The sequence below is a fragment of the Nycticebus coucang genome, chromosome 6, assembly GCF_027406575.1.
Source record: "Nycticebus coucang isolate mNycCou1 chromosome 6, mNycCou1.pri, whole genome shotgun sequence".
Classification (NCBI taxonomy): Eukaryota; Metazoa; Chordata; class Mammalia; order Primates; family Lorisidae; genus Nycticebus; species Nycticebus coucang.
In genome coordinates this window covers 99,995,257-100,016,555 of record NC_069785.1, presented here as the reverse complement: position 1 = coordinate 100,016,555, position 21,299 = coordinate 99,995,257, and the positions used below count along the sequence as shown (strand labels likewise).

Below are 21,299 nucleotides of genomic sequence, written 5' to 3'. Positions count from 1 at the left end.
GTTATTGGAATCGCTTGGAGGTTGAGAGCATTGATTCTGGAAAAGGGGTAAGCTGGTAAGTGGGTGGGGTAACTCCCAGCTAAGGAGTTTTTTTTTTTTTCCTTTGTATTGATGGTGACCAGATAGATAAAAGAAGAGCCACTCCCCTTTATGATCCCTTGCCCTCCTGGTAGGGTTCTTTGGGGACAAATTAAGGGGACTTCTTGGCAACCTCCCTTAAACTGCTGCTGTTCAGGCTTCCATTACCTGTTTATTTCCCTGTTATGGTACAAGGCAGGAGGGTTGGCCAGATACAAGTCTTAAGAGTATTCAGGAAAAAACATGGTGAACTTACGTACTAAGGTATACTTATAATCTATATATTTTAATTTATGTAAATTATACCATGAAGTATTGGCAGCAGGTACTATAGGAAGATGGGAAGGTGGTAATGAGGTGTCGCAGCGTTTGCTCTTGGTGTGACTGTGGGATACTGAGTCTGCTGTCCTCGCCCTGCTTCCCCAGTCCAGAGCCCAGCAGGCAGGGCTGCAAGGGGCTATCTTGTTGATTTTTTTCAGCCCTCCACCCTGTTTAGTGCAGGTTTTTTTTTTAAAGAATGCTCTTCAGAGCCTGGGACTATCGTGTCTGTTAGGCATTTTAATGCCTAGTTTGGGTAAATTCTCATTTGTGGGAGGGAGACTGAATTTTTTTTGATGGGGGTGGGGGGGAGGTGGATGGGGGAAGAGCTTTCCCTTAAGTAACTACCTCTGGGTTAAGATAAAATGTCTTGAAGTTATGGCCTTCGGCTTACTCAATTTTTCCAGAAACTGCCCTATTTCCCTGGGCAAGGAGGTACCACTCACTGTTTAGTACCCTGTGCCTGAAGACCTTGGCTTGGAGGTAACAACCTCTTCTTTGTGTACTTTGAAGCCAACCTCGGTGGCCTATGAAGCTAAGTTGGTTCTTTCCTCACTTCCCCTGTATCTGAGTAAAAGGCAGAAGGCTCCCAGAGGAGACAGTCACTTGTCCGTGGGTGAGCATTGTGTCTTCCACTCAGGTTGGGATGTGGACCTCTTTGGCTCTTTAGCTACTAGGATCCTTCTGAAATTATAGCATTGGGCCCATAGAAATGCAGGTGTTCTTGGGCCTAAAGTTACTGTGAAATCAAGCTATAAAAATAGCGTGGCTTTGTTCCCAGCTTCCCCACCATCCAAAAGGCCCGTACTTGTAGCCGTTTATCTCTGAAATGGGGGTAGTTTTTCGTCTTCACTTTCCATCTCATGCACTTTAGTGATAAATATTACATGATTTTGTGGATTGGGGAGGGACTATAGTCTGAGCCTCAGAACTCTCAAGGACCAGAGAGTGGCCGTGTAGTCTGATCTGGCTGTGGGCAGCATCAGTGTGGGCATGTCTTTCTTCTGAGGGTTGAGGATGCACCCCTCCCTCCTCACCATTTTGCCTTTTGTGGTAACAGTCTTTGCTCTTCTTCCCTAGAGCTCTAGGTCATCTTAGAAAGCCCACGAGGGTACTACTCCTGGAGTAGGGTGCAGCCCTCCCACCAGTCAGCTGTAGTGCCAGATCGCACAGCATCACGAGCAGTGCAGGAACATGCAGCCCACGTGCCAGTGCCCACACTGCTCCCTCGGTATACCAGCCAGCTCTGTCTCTGCAGGGAGGGAGGAGGCATTTTAGCAGTTTCGAGCAGCCTGGGAGTTGTCCTTGCAGACAACCTGGTGCCCTCTTACCTGTGTGGAGCCCAGGGAATAAGTTTATCCGGCTCTGTTTGGTAGTGCATGGCCCGTGGCAGCTGTGACACTGGGTCTGATCACCTTCTACCACTCAAGTGTCCAGCAGGGTAGGGGGTGAAGTTACAGGCAGTAATCTTCTAAATAAATTCGTTCAACAAACATGGAGCCCTGCTGTGTGCAGCACTGGAGGTACATTGATGAACAGGATAAAATTGTTGCCCTTACAAAGAGGAAACAAATGGGAAAGCATGCCCAGTGCTGCATGACAGCTGCTGAGATAGGGATCCCACCTTCTCAAACACAGGTTTTGTGTACTGGGACAACCTTTCACTGTGTTCTCAGCATGAGGCTTGTAGGGGGCACCATTCTTCAGGGACAGAGTGATTCAGCTGTGAAGATCCTGGGTGGAGTCCGTTTCTGAGTATGTGCTCCCAAGGCCAGAATGGATTTGGATGTGGCACCCTGTAGGGTCCTTCCCTTCTAGACTGCATATCCCAAGGCCCCTTGCTAGGGAGGAAGCCTTTCAGGGCAAGATGAGTGATAGAAATGCATTTTTCTTGGAGACCCCAATGGCACGTGTCCAGGGCTACCCTTGTCCAGCTTGCAGTATCTGAATACCTGTAATAGCAAGTCTGTGGAAGCTATTCCTGATTTCCTGGGATGGGAGATGGAGTGACTGCCTAATAGCCACTATTTATCGACTACTTTTTGTACTAAGTACATCACATGATTTTAATGTTTGCACAGGGGAGGAAATGGGCTCACAGAGGTCACAAAGTGCCAAAAGTGATACAGCTACTGGCAGACCCGGAATTCCAACCTAGTTCTTTGAGTTCCAAAACTTTTATGTTCCCATCACACTTAGGTTCCTATTAGCAAAACATATTGGGCAGGAAGATTTATCTCAGGGTATCACCTTACGTAGCTCCAGGGGCTTCTCAGCCAGAGGTGATGTGCTCCCTTTATGAGCTCTCGAAAGGTGAGGGCACATGACCGTGCTGACTCCCTTTGGGTCCCCAAGTGTCAGCTCATCAGCTTTCCCCCACTAGATTGTGGTCCTGCCTTCTCCCTTGTGATTTCTGTATGCGATGTTAGCAGCAGAGTGAAGTGACTCTGATTATCTATCTACCTTGGAGGACCAGGAATCAAGGACTCCTGATGACCTATGGGCAGACCAGATGTTCAGTCTAAAGGTGCCAGAGGACATTTCTATTTGCTCTTACCCACTTGAGAAGACCCTTGGGAATTACCCTATTACCCTGTCACATCTGGTTTCTGTCCTAACTGCTTACCAGTGAAGGAAATGTTTCCTGTGCCGTATCACTTGTGGGCTTCCCCTTGGTCTGCAGGCTAGATCAGCTTAGGATAGTGAGGTGGCATGGGGTGGTGAATTCAGCATTTTGATTTTGCTGCTTTTGTACTTACAGTCTCATTTAGAAACGGCCTTTCTGAGGCAGCATTCAGAACAGGATTGGATCTCTCCTGTGTGGAATATGGACTTCCTGGGCCCAACCAAAGTCTCTGGCAAATCTGCTTCAACTCCCAATTCTCCACTATTGTATTCTCAGCAGTACCACAGTGCCTACTGGCTGTCTGAATATGTGTGTGTGTGTGTTTGGGGTTTTTTTTTTTTTTGAGACAGTCTTACTCTGTTGCCCGGGCTAGAATGCCATGGCATCATAGCTCATAGCAACCTTAAACTCCTGGACTCGAGTGATCCTCCCACTTTAGCCTCCTGAGTAGCTGAGACTACAGGCAACCACTATAATGCCCAGCTAATTTTTCTATTTTTAGAAAATCTAAAAATAGATTTATTTTTATTCTGTCCTGTTATTGCTCAGACTAGTTTCAAACTCCTGAGCTCAAGCAGTCTTCCTGCTTCAGCCTCTCAGTACTGGGATTACGTGGCCACCACACCCAGCCATAAATATTTGTTGATAATGAGTGCTATTGATGTTGAATGTCATGAGCCACAGTCCTGAGTGTTTTTTTAACTGCAGAGCTAAGATGAGGTCGCTCCTATTCTTTTGCCTCCTACTTGTATCGATCAGCTGGATGGACAGATTCTTCAATTATCAGTCTCTCTGGGCCCCACACCTTCTGGGGTGAGACGATGTAGTTACAGAAAGTTTTTATCAGACCTGGAGCCTGATTTCTATCATGAAGTCAAGTAGTGTATTTGGGAGCCACTTTCAGTGCAGAGAGGAGAGAGAACCTTGGAAGCATGTGGCAGTCTCCTACGTGAGAGAAAAGTTGTGAGGTGGTTGGGAATAGGAGTAGGATGTGAGCTGATCTTACGTGGGACTTAGGTATGTCTTTTCTGCAGGTAATGGAACTTGTTCCAGTGATCAAGATTGGGAATCACTCTGGGGAGAAAGGCTTGTTTGGACCCATGAGATCTAGAGTCAGTGGGGAAGTCCAATTCAGAGCATCCCACATGAGCAGGGTATGGTGCAGAGTTATAGATTTGGGGTTGCAGGCAGAGTGGTCTGTTTTGTACCCAAGCTGAGTGCTTCCTTCTCCTCTTCCTACTTCTGTGCCTCCAAATAGATTCTGAGCAAGCAATCTAGAACCAAGGACAGCAACAGGAAGCAAGGTTTCCAGGTAGATACGGCTTCATATCTCATGCTGGAAATAATGGCTTCTGGTCTGAATTTTTCCCATGACTACTCCAATTAGTTAACAGTGTCTGATCTTATCATCTTGGGCCTGATCTCTTCCGCAGCTGAGTTCCAGCTCAGACAGCATCTTCCAGTGCAATCGTCCAGTGCCAGGCCCCTGCAGCCATTGCTAATGCTGCCACCAGACTCTGGGTGCCTTTGTGCTCGTGGGGAAGCCTTCAAAAAATTCCAGCAGTGACTCAGCTGTTAAACCCACAAGAGCTGGCATAGAAGGGTAAAAGTAGAGAAAGTTAACAATCAGTCTAAAAATATTATTGCTGATTTGGACTCTTGTACCCTCTGAGGTAGCATTAATGAGCTGGAACCCTCTGCCAGGTCCTTTCCTCCCCGTGACTTCCCTAAGAGCTTTCTGTGGCCAATGCTGATCCTGCCAGCATGGAAGGTGGGGACGGTGCCTCTGCCCCAGGAGCAGAGTAGCACAGTTCTTAGTCACTTCTGTAAGGTGGGGATTTGCTGGACCCTCAGCCACCAGGGCCAGAGGTACTTGGAAAACACCAGGCTTCCTGTGATCCCCGAGTTGTGGAGACCAGGCCAGGCACAGAACAAAGAGGTCAGGGCCTTGCCTGTAATTGAAGGTTGACAATAAGACTTCTGTCTCTACCACTCCCACCCTCCCGTAAACCATCTAGGTCAATACTTGACATCTGGCCTTAATGAAGCGCTGTGCCTTGTGGGGAGGCATCTGTCACTTCCACTTGACTTTAGGTTATATGGCTTAAAGAGAGAGTGCCTTCCCAGTGGGTGTCCTCCCTGCTCTGAGACAGGAAGAAGGGAGCTGACATAAGACACTAGCTTTGGGCTCCTCTCCTCCTGCTTCCCATTCCCAGCTGGGAGGTCAGTGCTGCTCACTGCACACCCACACTTTGCACTCAGGGCAAGTGTGATCTCAGTAGCTGAGCTGGAAGCAACACAGATTCCCTTTCTTGAAATGTAGTTCTAATTTCCATAGGAACCCAGTGTCTCTGCTGCTTTCCTTCCTTTGATCTGTAGACACTCAAAGAACTATGTGGCCAGGCCTGGGGGAGGTAGGTAGTGCTGTGAAAGAGGATGTCAGACCCTGGTGACATTTTCCAGAACTTGTCTCCTTCTGTGGGCTGAAGGAGATACCAGACTCGCTGTCACGTTCCAGGCCTCTTGTCACTTAACTTTGGTCTTCTCAGCATCTTCTGGTCATGTCTGCAGTAATCTGGTGGAGACGCCAGCTTGCCCAGGTGTTGCTCTGGGGCACTCTGGTCTGCTCTGCACGTGCACTGCCTCTCCAAGTGCAGCCCTTTCCCTGTCTTTCTGTGTGGTTGGAGACCGTTCCTTGCTCCTATACTTGAATGTGGGAGCACATTTCAGTGGCTCTGAGGATCCCAACAGATTCTGGGGGAGTTGCTCAGGAGAGGGCTACTCTTCCACACTGCCCCTAAAGCAGAGTATCTGTATGTTTAATTCTTCAGCCTGTATGTTTAATTCTCTTGAAGAAAGTCTGAAAGTAGTAGTCATATTATCACAATTTGGTGTGGCAAGTTACTGTGTTTCTCTAAACCTTTGCTTTAGTGATAGGCTGGGTATGGTTGAACTAAGGTTTATTCCTGTAAGTCTGAGTTGCATCTATGTCAAAATTGTGTCCTTAAAAGGAATATCCTTGATAGAAAAGAGTATGACCACAGGCTCTCAGGAATATAGTCTTCTCTTTCTTTCAGCAGGGTTCAGCAAACATTGATAGCCTGCTTTTTAAAGCAGCTGTTGAGTTCGTTGCTATTGGAGGAGAGAGGTAAGGATGACCTTTGGTGTGGTTGATTAAGAAATAAAATTTTGTACACATGTGCCTGCACATATCTCTGTGAATGTATTTGAGGCTTTAAAAAGCTTGTTTAAAAGGATTATTTCTTAGAATGGGCCAGAGACTACAAAGGTACTCAGTTACTGTCTTCTCTTCTGGAATCTGAGTTCCTATTACTTATGCTTGTTTTTCCTTTCCTGGCTAGATCATTTGCCTTTGAAAGAGGCAAAGAAGGCCAAATGAGAATTGACTAGATTTTAGTCCTGTTTACAATTAATGACAATTAAGGTTATGGGGGGAGGAAAAGCAGAAAGAGGGACAGAGGGAGCGGGGTGGGGCCTTGGTGTGTGTCACACTTTATGGGGGCAAGACATGATTGCAAGAGGGACTTTACCTAACAATTGCAATCGGTGTAACCTGGCTTATTGTACCCTCAGTGAATCCCCAACAATAAAAAAAAAAAAGGAAGAAAAAGAAAAAAAAATGACATGGACAATAGCTTTTCTTTTTACTTAAATATTAAGTATTATTATTAAATTTAATAATTATTAAAATTATTAGAAAATATTAAAAATAAATTGTTATTTAAATAATAAAAAGTCCTGTTTACATTGAAGTAATTTTAAGTTAATAGAAGTTACAAAAATAAAATTGAAGAATACTTGTATTCCATTTATTCAGATCCTCCTGTTGCTGACATTGATTTTATCCCATTTGTTTTATCATTTGCACACCTTACATCTGTATATATTTTTCTGCACCATTAAGAGATGATCTTAGATTCATACATAACAAAACTGTTGTTAACTTTGGTTGATTAATATTGATAGAACACTCTTGGGCGGCGCCTGTGGCTCAGTGAGTAGGGTGCCGGCCCCATATACCGAGGGTGGCGGGTTCAAACCCAGCCCCAGCCAAACTGCAACAAAAAAATAGCCAGTTATTGTGGCAGGTGCCTGTAGTCCCAGCTACTTGGGAGGCAAGAGAATTGCCTAAGCCCAGGAGTTGGAGGTTGCTATGAGCTGTGATGCCACAGCACTCTGCCGAGGGCAATAAAGTGAGACTGTCTCTACAAAAAAAAAAAAAAAAATTGATATAACACTCTTAATAAACTCGTTACTATTCCAGTTTTGTCAAGTGACCTGGTAATGGCCTTCATAGTATTCTAGTTCTCTTTTCCTTCTTTCTTAACCTGTGTCTGCTCTAAGCAATAGGCCCAGCTCCTTTTGTTTTTGCTCAATATGAGATTGCAAAGTCCCTTGGCTGTCCTGAATGTTTTTCACAGTGTTCAGCTTGTTCTGGCAATCACTTTCCTTAGATTATTAGAATCCTTGCCACTCTTTTTTATATTCTTATTTGTTCCTGGTTACTATGTCTGTCAGCCTTGCTGTGGCTTTCTCCCCCCAGTATCCAGTGTTCTCAGAGCTCACACTGTTTAGGAAATAGCCCCTATAGCATGCCACATTGGTTTCTTTATTTGATGCCTTTTTTTTTCTATTGAGTATTTGTCATTGTGCTGTAAGAGCTGTTTACTTAAACTATAATATCTAGTGTTTAAGTCAATAATTACATATAAAAAAGATACATGGGTGTGTGGAAAGTGAATTGGTTAGAAGTAACAAATTTCTAGTTTAGGTTTTTCTAGATTAATGCTTTTCAGATGTCCTAGAGATCTTGTTAAAATGCAGATTCTGATTTAGGACTGGGGTAGGGCCCAAGATGAATTTTTAATGAGCTCCTGCAGTGTCAAGGTCCCAGGTAAGTTTTTAAGACCTGAATGTTATAGATCCTTAGGTGCTGCCTTCTAGTAGGTGAGATTGCTAGCCTGTAGTCAGTGGTCTGAAAGGGTTGAATAAAAGAAGAGTGCCAGTCACATGAAGACAAACAGATGTGAGGTAAATGTGTATTTTTGTTAAAAGTAGCTAGTGAATGGTGTACTCAGAAGATGAAGCTTGGAGGGAGAAGGAATTGAGTCCCACTGTCACTCATCAGCTGTTACTTAACTGGCTGCCTCCTGAGCCTTGGTTTCCTTTTGTTAAAATAGCAGTACTACCTACTTTTTTTGGATTTGGTGAAGTATTATTTACCTAAGAAATTTTTTTTTCTTTTTTGGAGCTAAGGTCTTACTCTGTTCCCAGGCTAGTCTTCAATGCCTGACCTCAAGATATTCCTGCCTTGACCTCTCAAAGTGCCGAGATTACAGGTGTGAGCCATTGTGCCTGATCATGAGGTGCTTCTAACAATGTCTGGCACATGCTAGATGTTCAGTGAATGGAAGTCGCTATTAGTGAATTGTAGGCGCTTAACTGAACTTCGTCTAGATTGCAGGATGGAGGACGGAATCGTGAGCACTTGAGGAAGTGGAAGTTCATGAGTGGCCAATTTTAATTGCCATTTTCTGTTTAGACAGGCATATTACCAGATTAGAGCAGTGCTATGGAGATAATTCCTAGCTTTGACCCAGGTATTTAACAAAGCCTCAAGGTATCTTTATAGGCATGGTAGAGAATTTATAGGTTAGTGGAGGTAGATGCATCTGTGGCTGTGAAAACAGATATACCAACACAATAGTGAATACAAATTGATGACACTTTTTTTAATTTAAACATTGGATGAAGACATAGTTTTCATGGCCCATACTTATCATTTGGATCTCTCAGATGCCGGCGTCACTTCTTAAAACTTCTTCTGATACTGCTTTATGTTGTGTCTCCCTTGATGACTCTGAGCTTTTCCATGTGCCACTCGAAACTCCCCTTTTCCATGGTTGACAGGCTGCCTGACATCTTGTTTGTCACTGGTGAATGCTGCCTCCAACTTCTGCTGTAGCAGGAGGCTTTTTCTTTAGGGCACTTCTGTGCTGAATGGAGCCTACTGCTCTCCCAAGCCTCATGTACCCTAGGGTCATTCTTTCTGTTCCTTCTGACCAATTTCTTAATCCTTCCCCTTTTCTGAAGCACTCAACACCTGTTTTGTTTTTGACCTCACCATAGTTGCAGTTATCAGTACAGATTCCCTTTAATGTCCATATGAGTGACCTTTTAAATACTTCAGACTTCACGTATTCTAAGTCAGCCACCTCTAGTTCCATAGCCTGGACCTTGCCATAATCAGAATCTCAGTTTTGCCTTTCTGCTGCTCCTGTTTATCCTGTCTGCCATGTTCATTCCTCTTACCTCTGTCAGCCTGTGGAAATCACCGGTTCTGCCTTTATTTGCTTCCAGTCTGTTGACTCTCTTCTGTCCTTAGCCTGTAACTCACAACCTGATCTCCTGTAGTGCTGTTACCGGCAACTCTGTTGTCCCGTTTCCTCATTCACACCCCTTTGGGGAAAAAAAATCACAGCCCTGTGTGGGTCTAGTGTCCATCCCAGGTGCTTGAGCTCTGCTGGGGAACATCCTGTAAGTCCAGATCAGCACAGTTCCCTTCTCAGCTGGGTTCTGGGTCCCACTGCCATTTGTCATCTTTTCTCTGACTAGATCTCTTGGCCAGTCCCACAGCAGCTCTGCTGATGTCTCTTCCCAGTTACCTTTAGGATAAAATCAGAGCTCCTAAACCTGCAGTCAAGGCTCTGTATGATTTTATTGTGAGCTCATTGTTCACCACCCTAAACTTCTTTATGTGAAATATACAGGGAAGGCTGCCCCTCTGGACACTGGGAACATCGTTAAGACTGATTGATGCAGAGGATTGTTGATTTTCAGGGTGCTTATTCACCAGGCTTTGCAGCCTCAGGGAGGAGCCTTGAATAAATCTCCACATCTGCCTTCTGGGGCATTGATTCCAGGGGCCTTGACTTTCCATTGTTTCAAGAGGAAGGGTTTGTCAAGGATTATTGGAGAAGTTGTTCAGGATTATTTCTGGTGGCTGTCAGAATCCAAGTATTTTGAAACACTTAGTTTTAGTTTTAGCAAACAGTTAAGTGCTAGTGCTTTTGAAAACCTGATTTGAAAGGCCCAGAATGTTTCTTTTGAAAACAAAATAGTAAAATAACTCCTTGTTGGATGTGGTATGCTTCACCACACCCCAACCCCTCTGCACATACATATATTACACTGGCTGGAATTAGAAGACCAGTCCTACCAGGTATTGGCCAGGTTGTGGAAGGACTGCAACCTGTTACTGCTTATGGGAATGTGAAATGGAAACAGTATGACAGCTTCTTGTACGGGCGGCGCCTGTGGCTCAGTGAGTAGGGTGCCGGCCCCACATGCCGAGGGTGGCGGGTTCAAACCCAGCCCCGGCCAAACTGCAACCAAAAAATAGCCGGGCGTTGTGGCGGGCGCCTGTAGTCCCAGCTGCTCGGGAGGCTGAGGCAAGAGAATCGCCTAAGCCCAAGAGTTAGAGGTTGCTGTGAGCTGTGTGACGCCACGGCACTCTACCGAGGGCCATAAAGTGAGACTCTGTCTCTACAAAAAAAAAAAAAAAAAAAAAAAAAGTTGAAAGTATTTTTACCACAATAAAATAAACCAATAACTAGATAAATACATCCACAGTATCCTCTGCATTAAAAAAATAAAAGTTAAGGATGCATTGACTGTATCTTTATCCAAAAGGGCCAGTCATATGCCTAAAGGAGAGTGGGCTAATGGGATCACATAGGAACAGATGTTGGAGACATGGGGCACGTGCTCTATCGTGAATGGCATGTGTCTCATACCCTGCCAGCATGCACCGACTTTTGTTTCAGGCTGGAGAGGTTTGTTGCTCCCCGCTTGGGATTCACTTTAGCCCTAGCCAACCATTCAGATGGACTTTGAGGTCTGGGAGGAAACCAGTTCTGGGAGACATTCAGTTGCTAGTCAGGGCTGAAGTGGAGCCGCTATTGAGCACTTACACCTGATTCCACCTCACAGCTGTTTTTGAGGTGGATGTTCTTCCCCATTCTTCAGATGGAGAAGCATGAGGTTGAGGCTTCTTCTCTAACCGTAGTGCCTCTGTAGCTCCATGTCTTCATCCTCCTTGGAGAAAGGATGTGCTTTGCTCACGTTCTTCAAAGTCGTATGTCCAAAAATTGTAGTCTTTTTTGATCTTTGATTAAATACTTATTGTATGCTGGGCGCTGGTCTGTGGAGTACTTTCCACCTGCTGTCGAATTATTGAACTTTCCAGAAGTATCAGGAAATAGTTGGCACTCTGTGCAAGATGCCAGTGAGAAAATGGAGACCCAGAGAAGCTAAGTGATCTCCCCGGAGCTCACATGCCTGTATAGGAGGTGTCAGACCCAGGGTTTCATCCGGGCTCCTCTTAAGTCAGAGAATGGGCTTAATCATGTCATCCTGCATCCGTCTTAAATGTTCCAAGTTCAGCTGTGTAGATAAGAGTCTGTCTCTGCTGGGAGTTTGTACAGGGAGTTTCTCAGATGAAGAGACATGTTTATGCTGGACCAGGTTTCCTGGCATGTGGCCTTGAGAGTCTGTCTTTTAGCTACATAGCATTAGAAAGGTGGGAATGCTTATAATGAACACATTGGCAGACAGTAAAGAACTACTATGACTTGGGTTTCCTAATTATGTATCTAGGTGTATCTAGATATCTGCTGTATCTGTAACAGCAGCTGTGATCAGGGTTTCCAGTAGCACTGAACCTTTAGGCTGAGTGGCAGAGAGCAAGAGTTTTGCTGCTGCTGTAACAGCAGAACTCTGGTCTTCAGATACTCGTCACCCCGTGACTACCTCTAACATACTCTGGTAGGCCAGATCTTGCAATGAGATATATTCTGTTCATTACATTCTAACTGTGTTTCTGGCTTGCTTTCAATGGTCTTGCCTTGTTGGGTGACTGTGGGAGAAAAGAAAGGCTGTTGGCTGCAAAGAAAACTGAGAAGTCATGAAGTTTGCTTTTCTGTCCTCCTAGTACTGAACATGCTTCATAACCCACTGGGAAATGTCCTAGGAAAACCCCCCTTGAGCTTCCTGCCTCTGGATCCCCTTGGGTCTGACTTGGACAAGTTTCCAGCACCCTCTGTTAGAGGATCACGCCTGGACACCCGGCCCATCCTGGATTCCCGATCTAGCAGCCCCTCTGACTCAGACACCAGTGGCTTCAGCTCTGGATCAGATCATCTCTCAGATTTGATTGTATGTAACTTATTTGGGAAGGAAGGGGGTGTTGAGGGTGGAATTGTCAGTGTGTGTCTGAGGGAAAGGAGGGTGCAGTATGTTTTAGAGCTTGGAGTAAGGTACGTGTCCACGGGAAGGCAGGCCGGGAAGGGGAGGGAGAGGTGCAGCAGATGCCATTTTCAGGGGTACATATAGAGTTTCTTATCCTCAGAAGAACTGAGGGTGCTTTGATTACTCACTGAGCATTATATTCAGGACCTTTACTGAGGACTGTCACTTTCCTAGTTACTCCAAACATTATTGGAAGCAGCTAATTTCAAAAGTAAATGTGGGGGCCCTGGCAGTATTCTGTTTCTCAACTTACATGGGTACTTACTTTCTTTAGCCTTTAAATTATATCATTTATGTACCTTTTTATATATGTTATCTGAAAATTTTTAGGAGATAATTTAAAAACTTCTGATGGTGATTAGCAAGGCTAGGATTTTAATCCCGGTCTGACTAGCTCCTGTATTGCTTTACTGTTGGCTCTCAGTCTGAGGTTGTGATGACTCTGAAATAATGCCTCAGAATTAAATTCGCATCTCATGTCTCTTATCTACAGCCACGTATGACGTGTAGCCTTCATGCTAAGTGGAATTAGCAAAGGAATCAGAATAGATGGGGGACAGTGTAGAAAGAATAGAACAGATAACAAACCTGTGGGATTGGCAGTGAGATATTATCTAAATACAATTTCAGGTGTCTTCTGAGCCTTGCTTCTCTATTCCCAAATCCTCTGAGCTGAGTGTTCAGTGAGTAGAATGGCTTATTTTCCCCATCCTCTTTCCTTTCACACCAGTGACTGGCAGCCTGGGTCATGGTCTCCTGTGAATTTGTCTGAGAAGATGGAAGGTAGCATTAGTGTTCCCACTGCACATTGATTTTATCTGTTTAGGATGTATGTCTAGAACGGTAGTCATACCAGGTCCCTTTACTTCTTTGGGCTACAGTTTACTCTTCTGTAACGTGGCATCAGATATGGTGCTTATGGTTATGTTTATGTTATGTTAGATGGGACTAAGTCTTGGAAATTTACCTCATTGCTGCTATTTTGGGGTTTGATTTAAATAACTTTCCCTGATCCCCCACTTCAGGGGTTAACTGGGGAAGAGGAAGTAGAGGCAGCCCTTGAAATGCCATAAAATACTCTGTCAACTATGGGTTTTTGATAATGTACTATCATTTTACCCATTTAAATTAGAACTTAAAGTCTTGACACAAGCTTGTAGTGAAACTTCAGTTCTCATACATTACATGATAGAACATAGAGTCCTCATAGAAGGCTTTTTTTTGGCATTTTACTTCTAGGAAAATGACAAAAGATAAAATATAAAGAAGCTACATCTTAAAATTTATGATTCTGAAAACTTAGGAAGTATCTAAATGTTTAATAGGAGAATTGGTGTGACATGTACCTTGTTCCTTAAGTAAAGTATGATAAATTCATTTAAAATGGTTATGAAGGGTACAAATCAAATCTATCAAGAATAGAACATAAATGTCTTAACACAATGTTTAAGTAAATGAGGTGAAAACTATGTTGATTAGTTTGCTGTAACCACTCCAAATTGTATGAAAAATCAACACATTGTACCCCACAAATGCATAAATGTATTTATAATCTATGTGTATATGACTTAAAAGGAAAACAAAAAATAAAATGGTTATGAAGACTGGCAATATGGAAAAAAAATGTTGACTGGGGGGAGGAGAATTTGTTTGAATTATAGCATAATTAAAACTAATCTTAAGGCGGTGCCTGTAGCTCAGAGGAGTAGGGCATTGGCCCCATATGCCGAAGGTGGTGGGTTCAAACCCAGTCCCGGCCAAAAAAACCCAAAAAACAAAAACCAAAAAACGAATCTTAAAAATTCATAGGAAGAAAGTTTAAAAATATACCATGCTGAATGAATGTTACTTTTCATAATTTCTATAATGTGATTACTATGTTATACCAAAGCCATCTTTTAAAAACCTCTGTCTTCCTTTTTTCTCCCCTAGTCAAGTCTTCGCATTTCCCCTCCTCTGCCCTTCCTGTCTCTGACAGGGGGCGGTCCAAGAGACCCTTTAAAGATGGGGGTTGGGTCCCGGATGGACCAAGAGCAAGCTGCTCTAGCTGCAATCACTCCCTCCCCAACCAGCGCCTCAAAGAGATGGCCAGGGGCTTCTGTGTGGCCATCCTGGGACCTCCTTGAAGCCCCCAAAGACCCCTTCAGCATAGAAAGAGAGGCCAGGCTGCATCGGCAAGCTGCAGGTGAGTGGGTTTGAGCATGCATGGGACCTCTGGGAGCAGAGGAAGTGACCTCAGTTCACACACTGGCGAAATGTCTAAAAGAGGTTTGGTGAAGTCTCCAGATCTGCAAAGAATGTTCTTTCTATGGAGTAAGTGCTAATGGGGACAAACCCAGGAACTTCGTTGAGGCTAAGTGGAAAGGACAGAGGCAGAGGCAGACAGTCTGGTGGACGGTGCTGTGCCACAGCGTCCAGTTGGCGCCATCTCTCACTTGTGCCCTTCTGTGGAGACTGCGTGTGTGTTGCTCTTATTTCTTTCATGAGTGGGTGACCCTCCAGAGAATCCTTGGAAATAATGCCCAGAATTTCATCTACCTCCTCCCTTTCTAATTCAAGGACACATCAGACAACCCATGCTGGAGCTTTCTTCCCCAAGGTTTTCTGATTGGTACCCAGGGAGGCACCAGGGGGTGGGTGGTCCACTTGTCAACCCCTAAGGTAAGGGATGTCAAAAATTCTGTCATTTAAATTATCTTAAACATCTACAAGGACTGTCCAGAAAGTATCTGGCCATGCACTATGAAAACTAGAGGAGACACACATGGCTGGGTACTTTCCAGACAGCCCTTATGTTGAGACTATTTTTCATCTTACATCAGTGCTTGGAAATAAGTGAGCTGTATGTCATCGTCTGTGAGTGCATCAGGAAGATGTCTTCACCTGCTAATGTGAGGCCTGGAACTGGTAACAGAGTGAGCGGTCATGTCTCCATCTCATTTGCTTTCAGAGGCTTCAGTAGGTCTCGTCTTTCCACTCAGAGCTGGGGAGCCTCAGTCTCCCTTAGAATGCTGCTGCTTGGCTCAGCTGATGGTTTCAGCACCCCATCTTTGTGTTTTTCTGCTATTGTTTTTCTGTGAAATGACATTACCATGTTTCTTGGACGAGGCCATTATATTGACTTCTGTTTTTGTCATAAGATTATTATTGACAGTGCCCAGTTTCTTGGCATAGCAACACTTTGGGCTTATGCCTTTTAGGGAATGGCTTTCTATATCCTTGTCCTGAATAAAAATGGTGTTTCTTTTTAAACACTATCTGCCTCAGTGCTGAAGGAGGGTAAGATGTGCAAGGCCTAGTCAATCCCCACTAAGGTCAGTCTCTAATCTGGAAAAGCATAGATTTCCAGACCTAGGCAGGGACAGGACTAAAGCCTGTTAGAAGGCTAAATTGATCCCCAGTAGCAGGCCTGCAGAAAGGGGTAGGCTAAACAGAAGATAGCTCCTTACCTGTATAGCAATAAAGGTTTCTTAATGTGGGTTTGAGTCAGAGAAACTTCACAGTGTGTTTGGACAAATTTGAGTTTGACATACATAGGATGCCAAAGGGTTGAGGGCAGATCCATTAATCTCACAGTGTTGATGTAAAGGAGAGCCCAGTCTGTTCATATGCTGAAAGCATCCCTCTGGCAATGGTGGGGCACTGTTCTGAGTTTGAGAACAGCTATAATAGTTTGTCTTGTTGGGTGCTAGTGATGGTTTTTATTGGCAGTGTCCTAACTTCTGTGATTGAGTTCAGAGCCAAGAACAGAATAGAATGTTCCTTATTTGAACATTGGGAGAAGGTCTGTTTATATCTCTAAGCCTGTAGGATATTGTATACATAATTGTTCTGTTTACTTTCTAGTAATTATAAATTTAATTACTACTATAAGCAATAGCTAGATAAAACTGCAATGTAGTTTATCAGTTGTATGTTTGAAAATAGTTTAGGGTGTGATAATTTCTACATCTGGTTAGGCATTCCTTTTGATTTTAGTGGGGACAGAATTAGTGAATTAGGATTATCATACTTGGCTAAGTGAGTTGGTGAGATGCAGGTTTCTTGCTTTTCAGCATAGTCATGGCTATTCTCCCAGGCAACTGGACTAACATCATAGCCAGTCTAATTATTTCTGAGCAAGTTCACCTCAGGAGAAGTGTGGTGGTGTTATTGATTGTCTGAAACCCTCCTGCCACTCTCTTTCTCTCTTGGTCTTCTCCCAAAGCTGTGAATGAAGCCACCTGTACCTGGAGTGGCCAGCTTCCTCCCCGGAACTATAAGAACCCCATATACTCTTGCAAGGTGTTTCTAGGAGGCGTTCCTTGGGATATTACGGAAGGTGAGCTACCTCTACGACTTCTTGCTTCAAGAGTTGAAGGTGGGGCCTGTCTTTTAGGAGCATGACCAGGGCTGAATCTCTACCTGATTTCAGGATATGGGGGCAGCTGAGGGGAGAAGTGCATTTCATAGACTCTTGTATTGCTTCTGTGTCTGGTCCATACACTTCTCACCTGAGACCAGAAGTCAATTCTGAGTTACTCACCAGAGGGGAGGGGAGAGGGTGCGGGGAGAGCACTGGTGACCCTGTGCTCCTGTCTGCACTGGAGAGGGTGGCACCTCAGCTTCTGTTCTCTCTCTCTTTGCAGCTGGATTGGTTAACACCTTCCGTGTGTTTGGCTCTTTGAGTGTGGAGTGGCCTGGTAAGGATGGCAAGCACCCCCGGTGTCCTCCCAAAGGTAATATGCCTAAAGGTAATAAAGACATGGTAGGAGTTCTTTTTTTCTCCTCCCTAGCACATAACTGCACCAAGGGGTGCTGGAATGTCACAGATGCATGCCGGTAATGTGGCGGGTGCTTCAGGGCACAGACCTTTCAGCATTTTTCTTCAAACAAGCACATTCTTCTGTTTCTTCCGAACTAATGTTCTGCCTGTCCAAACTTACACAGCCATGGGAGCTGCCTCTGAAACCCTGTCCTTGGACACACTCTCTAAACCCGAACCCCAGCAATGCCTTTCCTTTCAAAACAAGCTTTCCCTTGCCTGCTTTTTCTGCTGAGTTATCTTGTTGCCCGACCTAATTCTGAGATCCCTTTGGAGTTGGCAGGAATGAGGACCAAGAATCTGATTCCTTACTGGTCTGAAATGAGATCCCTTCCCAGTAGAAAGGAGCAGGTGCTATTTTCACTCTGCCCCATCTTCACTGAACTGAATCTGTGTTTTAACTAGGCTTTTAAAGCAGTACCTGCCATCCCTCCTGCCCTCAAGAAATGCCTGGCATTGCTGACCTCAGCTTGCTCTGTTTCTGGGAGAGAGCTGTGGTAATGGTGGGGTCCTGTGTCCCAGCTTGTCAGTCCTTCCGGTCAGCACGGGAGAGATGGTGTGCACTTCTCTTCCTTGGCCTGGGCCGCAAGCATAGCAAGTGTTCCACTCAACAGGACTGTCCAGGAGTATGGCAGAATGTATCTTCTACCCAAGGCCTCCTTTCTTGGAAGAAACTCCCTGCTGTAAAGCTTAGACTGAGGAGTAGCCTCGAGCAATGTTAATGTGGTCTTTCCTCTCCTTGGGAACAGGGTATGTGTATCTGGTCTTCGAACTAGAGAAGTCTGTCCGGGCCTTGCTTCAGGCTTGCTCCCATGACCCGCTGAGCCCAGATGGCCTGAGTGAATATTATTTTAAAATGTCCAGCCGAAGGATGCGCTGTAAGGAGGTGAGTTAGCCTGGTGTCCTTTCTAGATGAAGGTGATTGGCATAACTGAGTCACTGGGTTTCTTGGAGTAGGTGGATACTCATACTGCAGGCAGGGAGCATTCCTCCTGAGGAAGATAAATCCCATAGTAACACAGTGAAAGAAAATAATTTGGGCCCATAATAGGGGTGTCTGTACACATATACTCACTATGCATGCACGCACACTCCTGCCTAAGAAGATCAAAGTAATTTCTAGCCTTTATTCTGTTCTTGTTCTAGTCAAGACTCAAACTTCTTTATCTTAAAGATGAAATTGAGATCAGCAGCTTTCTTTACTTAAATGATAGACTCTGCAGCCCTTTCTCCCTAGTCCTGCCTTCAGGCTCTGCCTTCTGACTTTGTGGGCTGTGCTGGTGAACTCCCTTCAGTCCACATCCCCTGTGCGGGGGAGGGGGGGTCACTCTTTCACTTCTTTTAGGGCTTTATGAGTTACGTGGTTTTCGGCATTTCTGGGATCAACCTTGTGTGTTCCTGGCATTATGGGTTTCTAGCATGGAGTTATCTCACCTAGGAGCCTCACTACAGGTTCTTGGTCCTTATCCCATGTAAACTGAGTGTCTGAGTGGAGTTCAGGAATTGCCACTTTAATCAGCACCCCCCAAGTGGTTCTAGAGGATAGTGTTTGAGAACCACTTATCAAAGCAAGTTTTGATCTCAGGAATCAGAATGGTGTTTCTTAAAATCTGATTCTAGAACACATCACTTTTTTCATTTTTTTGGGCTAGATATCTGACATGTAGTATCTCTAAAACTTCATTTCCTTACCTATAAAGTGGGAAACTAAAATGTCTACTTTAGTAAAAAGATCCATGGTTGCCAGGAGTTTAATGAGAAGGGATGAACAGGTAGAGCACCAAAGGGTTTCTAGGGCAGTGAAGCTCTCCCGTGTCGTATGGTAATGGTGAATGCCCGTCGTCGTACCTTTGTCCAAACCCACAGAACGTAGAAGTAGCAAGAGTGGACCCTAATGTCAAGCTTGGATTTTGAGTGGTGGTAACATGTCAGTGCTGGCTCATCTGGCTCGTCAGTTGTAACATATGTTTTACTGTAGTACCAGACATTGGTAGTAGGGGAGGCTGTGCATGTGTGGGGGCAAGGGCCATGTGGGAAAGCTCTATTTCTTATGCTCAGTTTTACTGTGAATCTAAAACTGCTTTGAAAGTAAAGTCTATTTTTAAAAAAATATGACCAGGCACAGTGGCTCACACCTGTAATTCTAACACTCTGAGAGGCTGAGGAGGGAGGATTGCTTGAGGCCAGGAGTTCATGGATAAAAAATACAATAATTGACCAGGTAGAGAAGCATGTGCCTGTAGTCCCAGCTACTGGGGAGGCTGAGGGATGAGGTTTGCTTGAGCCCAGTAGTTGGAGGTTGCTGTGAGCCTGGTGATACCATGACACTGTAGCCAGGGTTGACAGAGCAAGACTTTGTCTGAAAAAGCCAAAATCTGTAGGGTAAGGGGGGGACATGCCTATTTTACTGAGCCAGTTGCATTAGATTTAGAATAAATAAATTGTAACAAAGTTGGCTCTTTGTTTTATAGCTGTTTCCTGGTGTTGGTTTGTGTTCTGTCTTAGTGACAGGGCAAAGTTCATCTTCTGGTTGCCCACAAAGGCCCACAGCTTTCCTACATTCTTACCTTTCTTGCTGTGTGGAGCTCACCAGTTATCTCATTGTGTTAAATTCTACAACTTGGTTGACATACTCATGCTCCCTCCTCCTCACCCCTGCTTTCACAACCAGAGGCTGCCCTGTCTATAGCATAGGGCCTTTCTTCCTCCTCCTCCTCTGGGAAGTGCCTGGCACCTTTTTACTCCCCAGTTCCTCCTCCCAGGGACCTAGTATATTTTATTCACTGGCTGTAGGCGGTGGTCCCCACCTCAGACTCTTTCCTTCGTGTGTGACCCTTCCCTGCCATCTTCCATCTGATATAATCATCCGCTTTGTGGCTCTGCTCTACCATTAAACCCCATGTACTCCCCTAGTCTCCTATGCTGCCTGAGCACCACTTTCCATGGGCCCTCCTTTGGGATGTCCTACAATCCCAAACTCTTTAGTGTGTAAAATAAGCTTTTTCATCTTCTGGTGAAATTGACACCCACCAAAACTTCTGCCAGGCCTTCTCATCCCAAGGTCCTGTAGGTCTGGCCCCATCAGAACTGATTCTTCCTTGATTGCCCAGCATTCTTATGTGGTCTGCATTGCAGACACTTCAGAAGAATCTTCCCAGCCTTGGCCTGTTCTGTGCCTGTTGCCGCCAGCCATGTCCAAGTCTTAGTCACCTGTCCTTTGACCTGCTGCTTTTGCCTCCTTGCTGGTTTCTGGATCAGATCTCTTCCTGCTTCAAGACATTTTTTAAGATCTCTACAGATTAATCTTTCCGAATACTTAGTGGTCATCAGTCAACTCATTTCATCGTGGAGTCCTCTGCCTGTTACACCAAGTATGTTTTTTTTTAGGCTCAGGAGATTCAGAGCCAAAGAATATGGCCAGCTCTTAACTAGTGTTACTCAGCTCTGCAAGAGCTCAGGGATCTCTTGTTTATGGCTTTTTACCCTGTCTCTCCATACCTTAACCGCACTGCCCCTGGCATAGCCCTCCAAGGCCTAGATTGGGTCAGTAACCATCTCACACAAACACTGTAAGCACCCTACCTCTCTGTCCTTCATCCTCCTAACCTTTAATTTATCTGTGCTTCCTTTCTTTTCTCCTTCCTTCCTTCTCTCCTTGTCATTCCTTCCTTCTTGCCTTCTCTTTCCTTCTTTCTTGACAGAGTCTTAACTCTGTTCCTTGGGTAGAGTGCTGTGGCATTATCACAGCTCACAGCAACCCCAAACTCCTGGGCTCAAATGATCCACCTGCTTTGGTCTCTGAGAGTGCTGGGATTACAGGCATGACCCACCATGCCTGGCCTGCCTCCTTTCTTTCTTGCAGACTCCAGATCATGCTGTTGATCAGTGTCCGTGGCCCTTTGTCAGAACCCTACAATTAGAGTGTGACAGAGTGCTAGACTCCTGGGCATGACAGTGGGTACTTTTTTACTATTCTTAAGCATGAGTGAGTGCTATTTTAATACTTACCATTCCCATACAGATGGACTCAGTAAAACTTAGCTCTAGTTAGGTTGGATGGAGTAAGGGTGTTTTACAGGTTGCCTGTGAGCCTGAAACAGGTCGGTAACACTTTTCTACCCTAGATGGGCCTCAGCAGCCCCA

At 44.8% G+C, this 21,299-nt stretch overlaps 1 protein-coding gene across 6 annotated transcripts in view; it reads left to right on the top strand.

Annotated features, from left to right (window-relative positions):
• CPEB1 (cytoplasmic polyadenylation element binding protein 1) overlaps window positions 1-21,299 on the top strand; it is a 108,909-nt gene that overhangs the window by 82,089 nt on the left and 5,521 nt on the right. For 3 of the 6 annotated variants that reach the window (XM_053594569.1, XM_053594570.1, XM_053594566.1), the window contains exons 4-8: window positions 12,036-12,259; window positions 14,285-14,537; window positions 16,560-16,673; window positions 16,981-17,070; window positions 17,906-18,042. In XM_053594569.1, the coding sequence (XP_053450544.1) occupies window positions 12,036-12,259; window positions 14,285-14,537; window positions 16,560-16,673; window positions 16,981-17,070; window positions 17,906-18,042 (818 nt within the window). Of the gene's footprint in view, window positions 1-12,035; window positions 12,260-14,284; window positions 14,538-16,559; window positions 16,674-16,980; window positions 17,086-17,905; window positions 18,043-21,299 lie in introns of all 6 variants that reach the window. The other 3 variants (XM_053594568.1, XM_053594564.1, XM_053594567.1) reach the window with 2 other exon arrangements.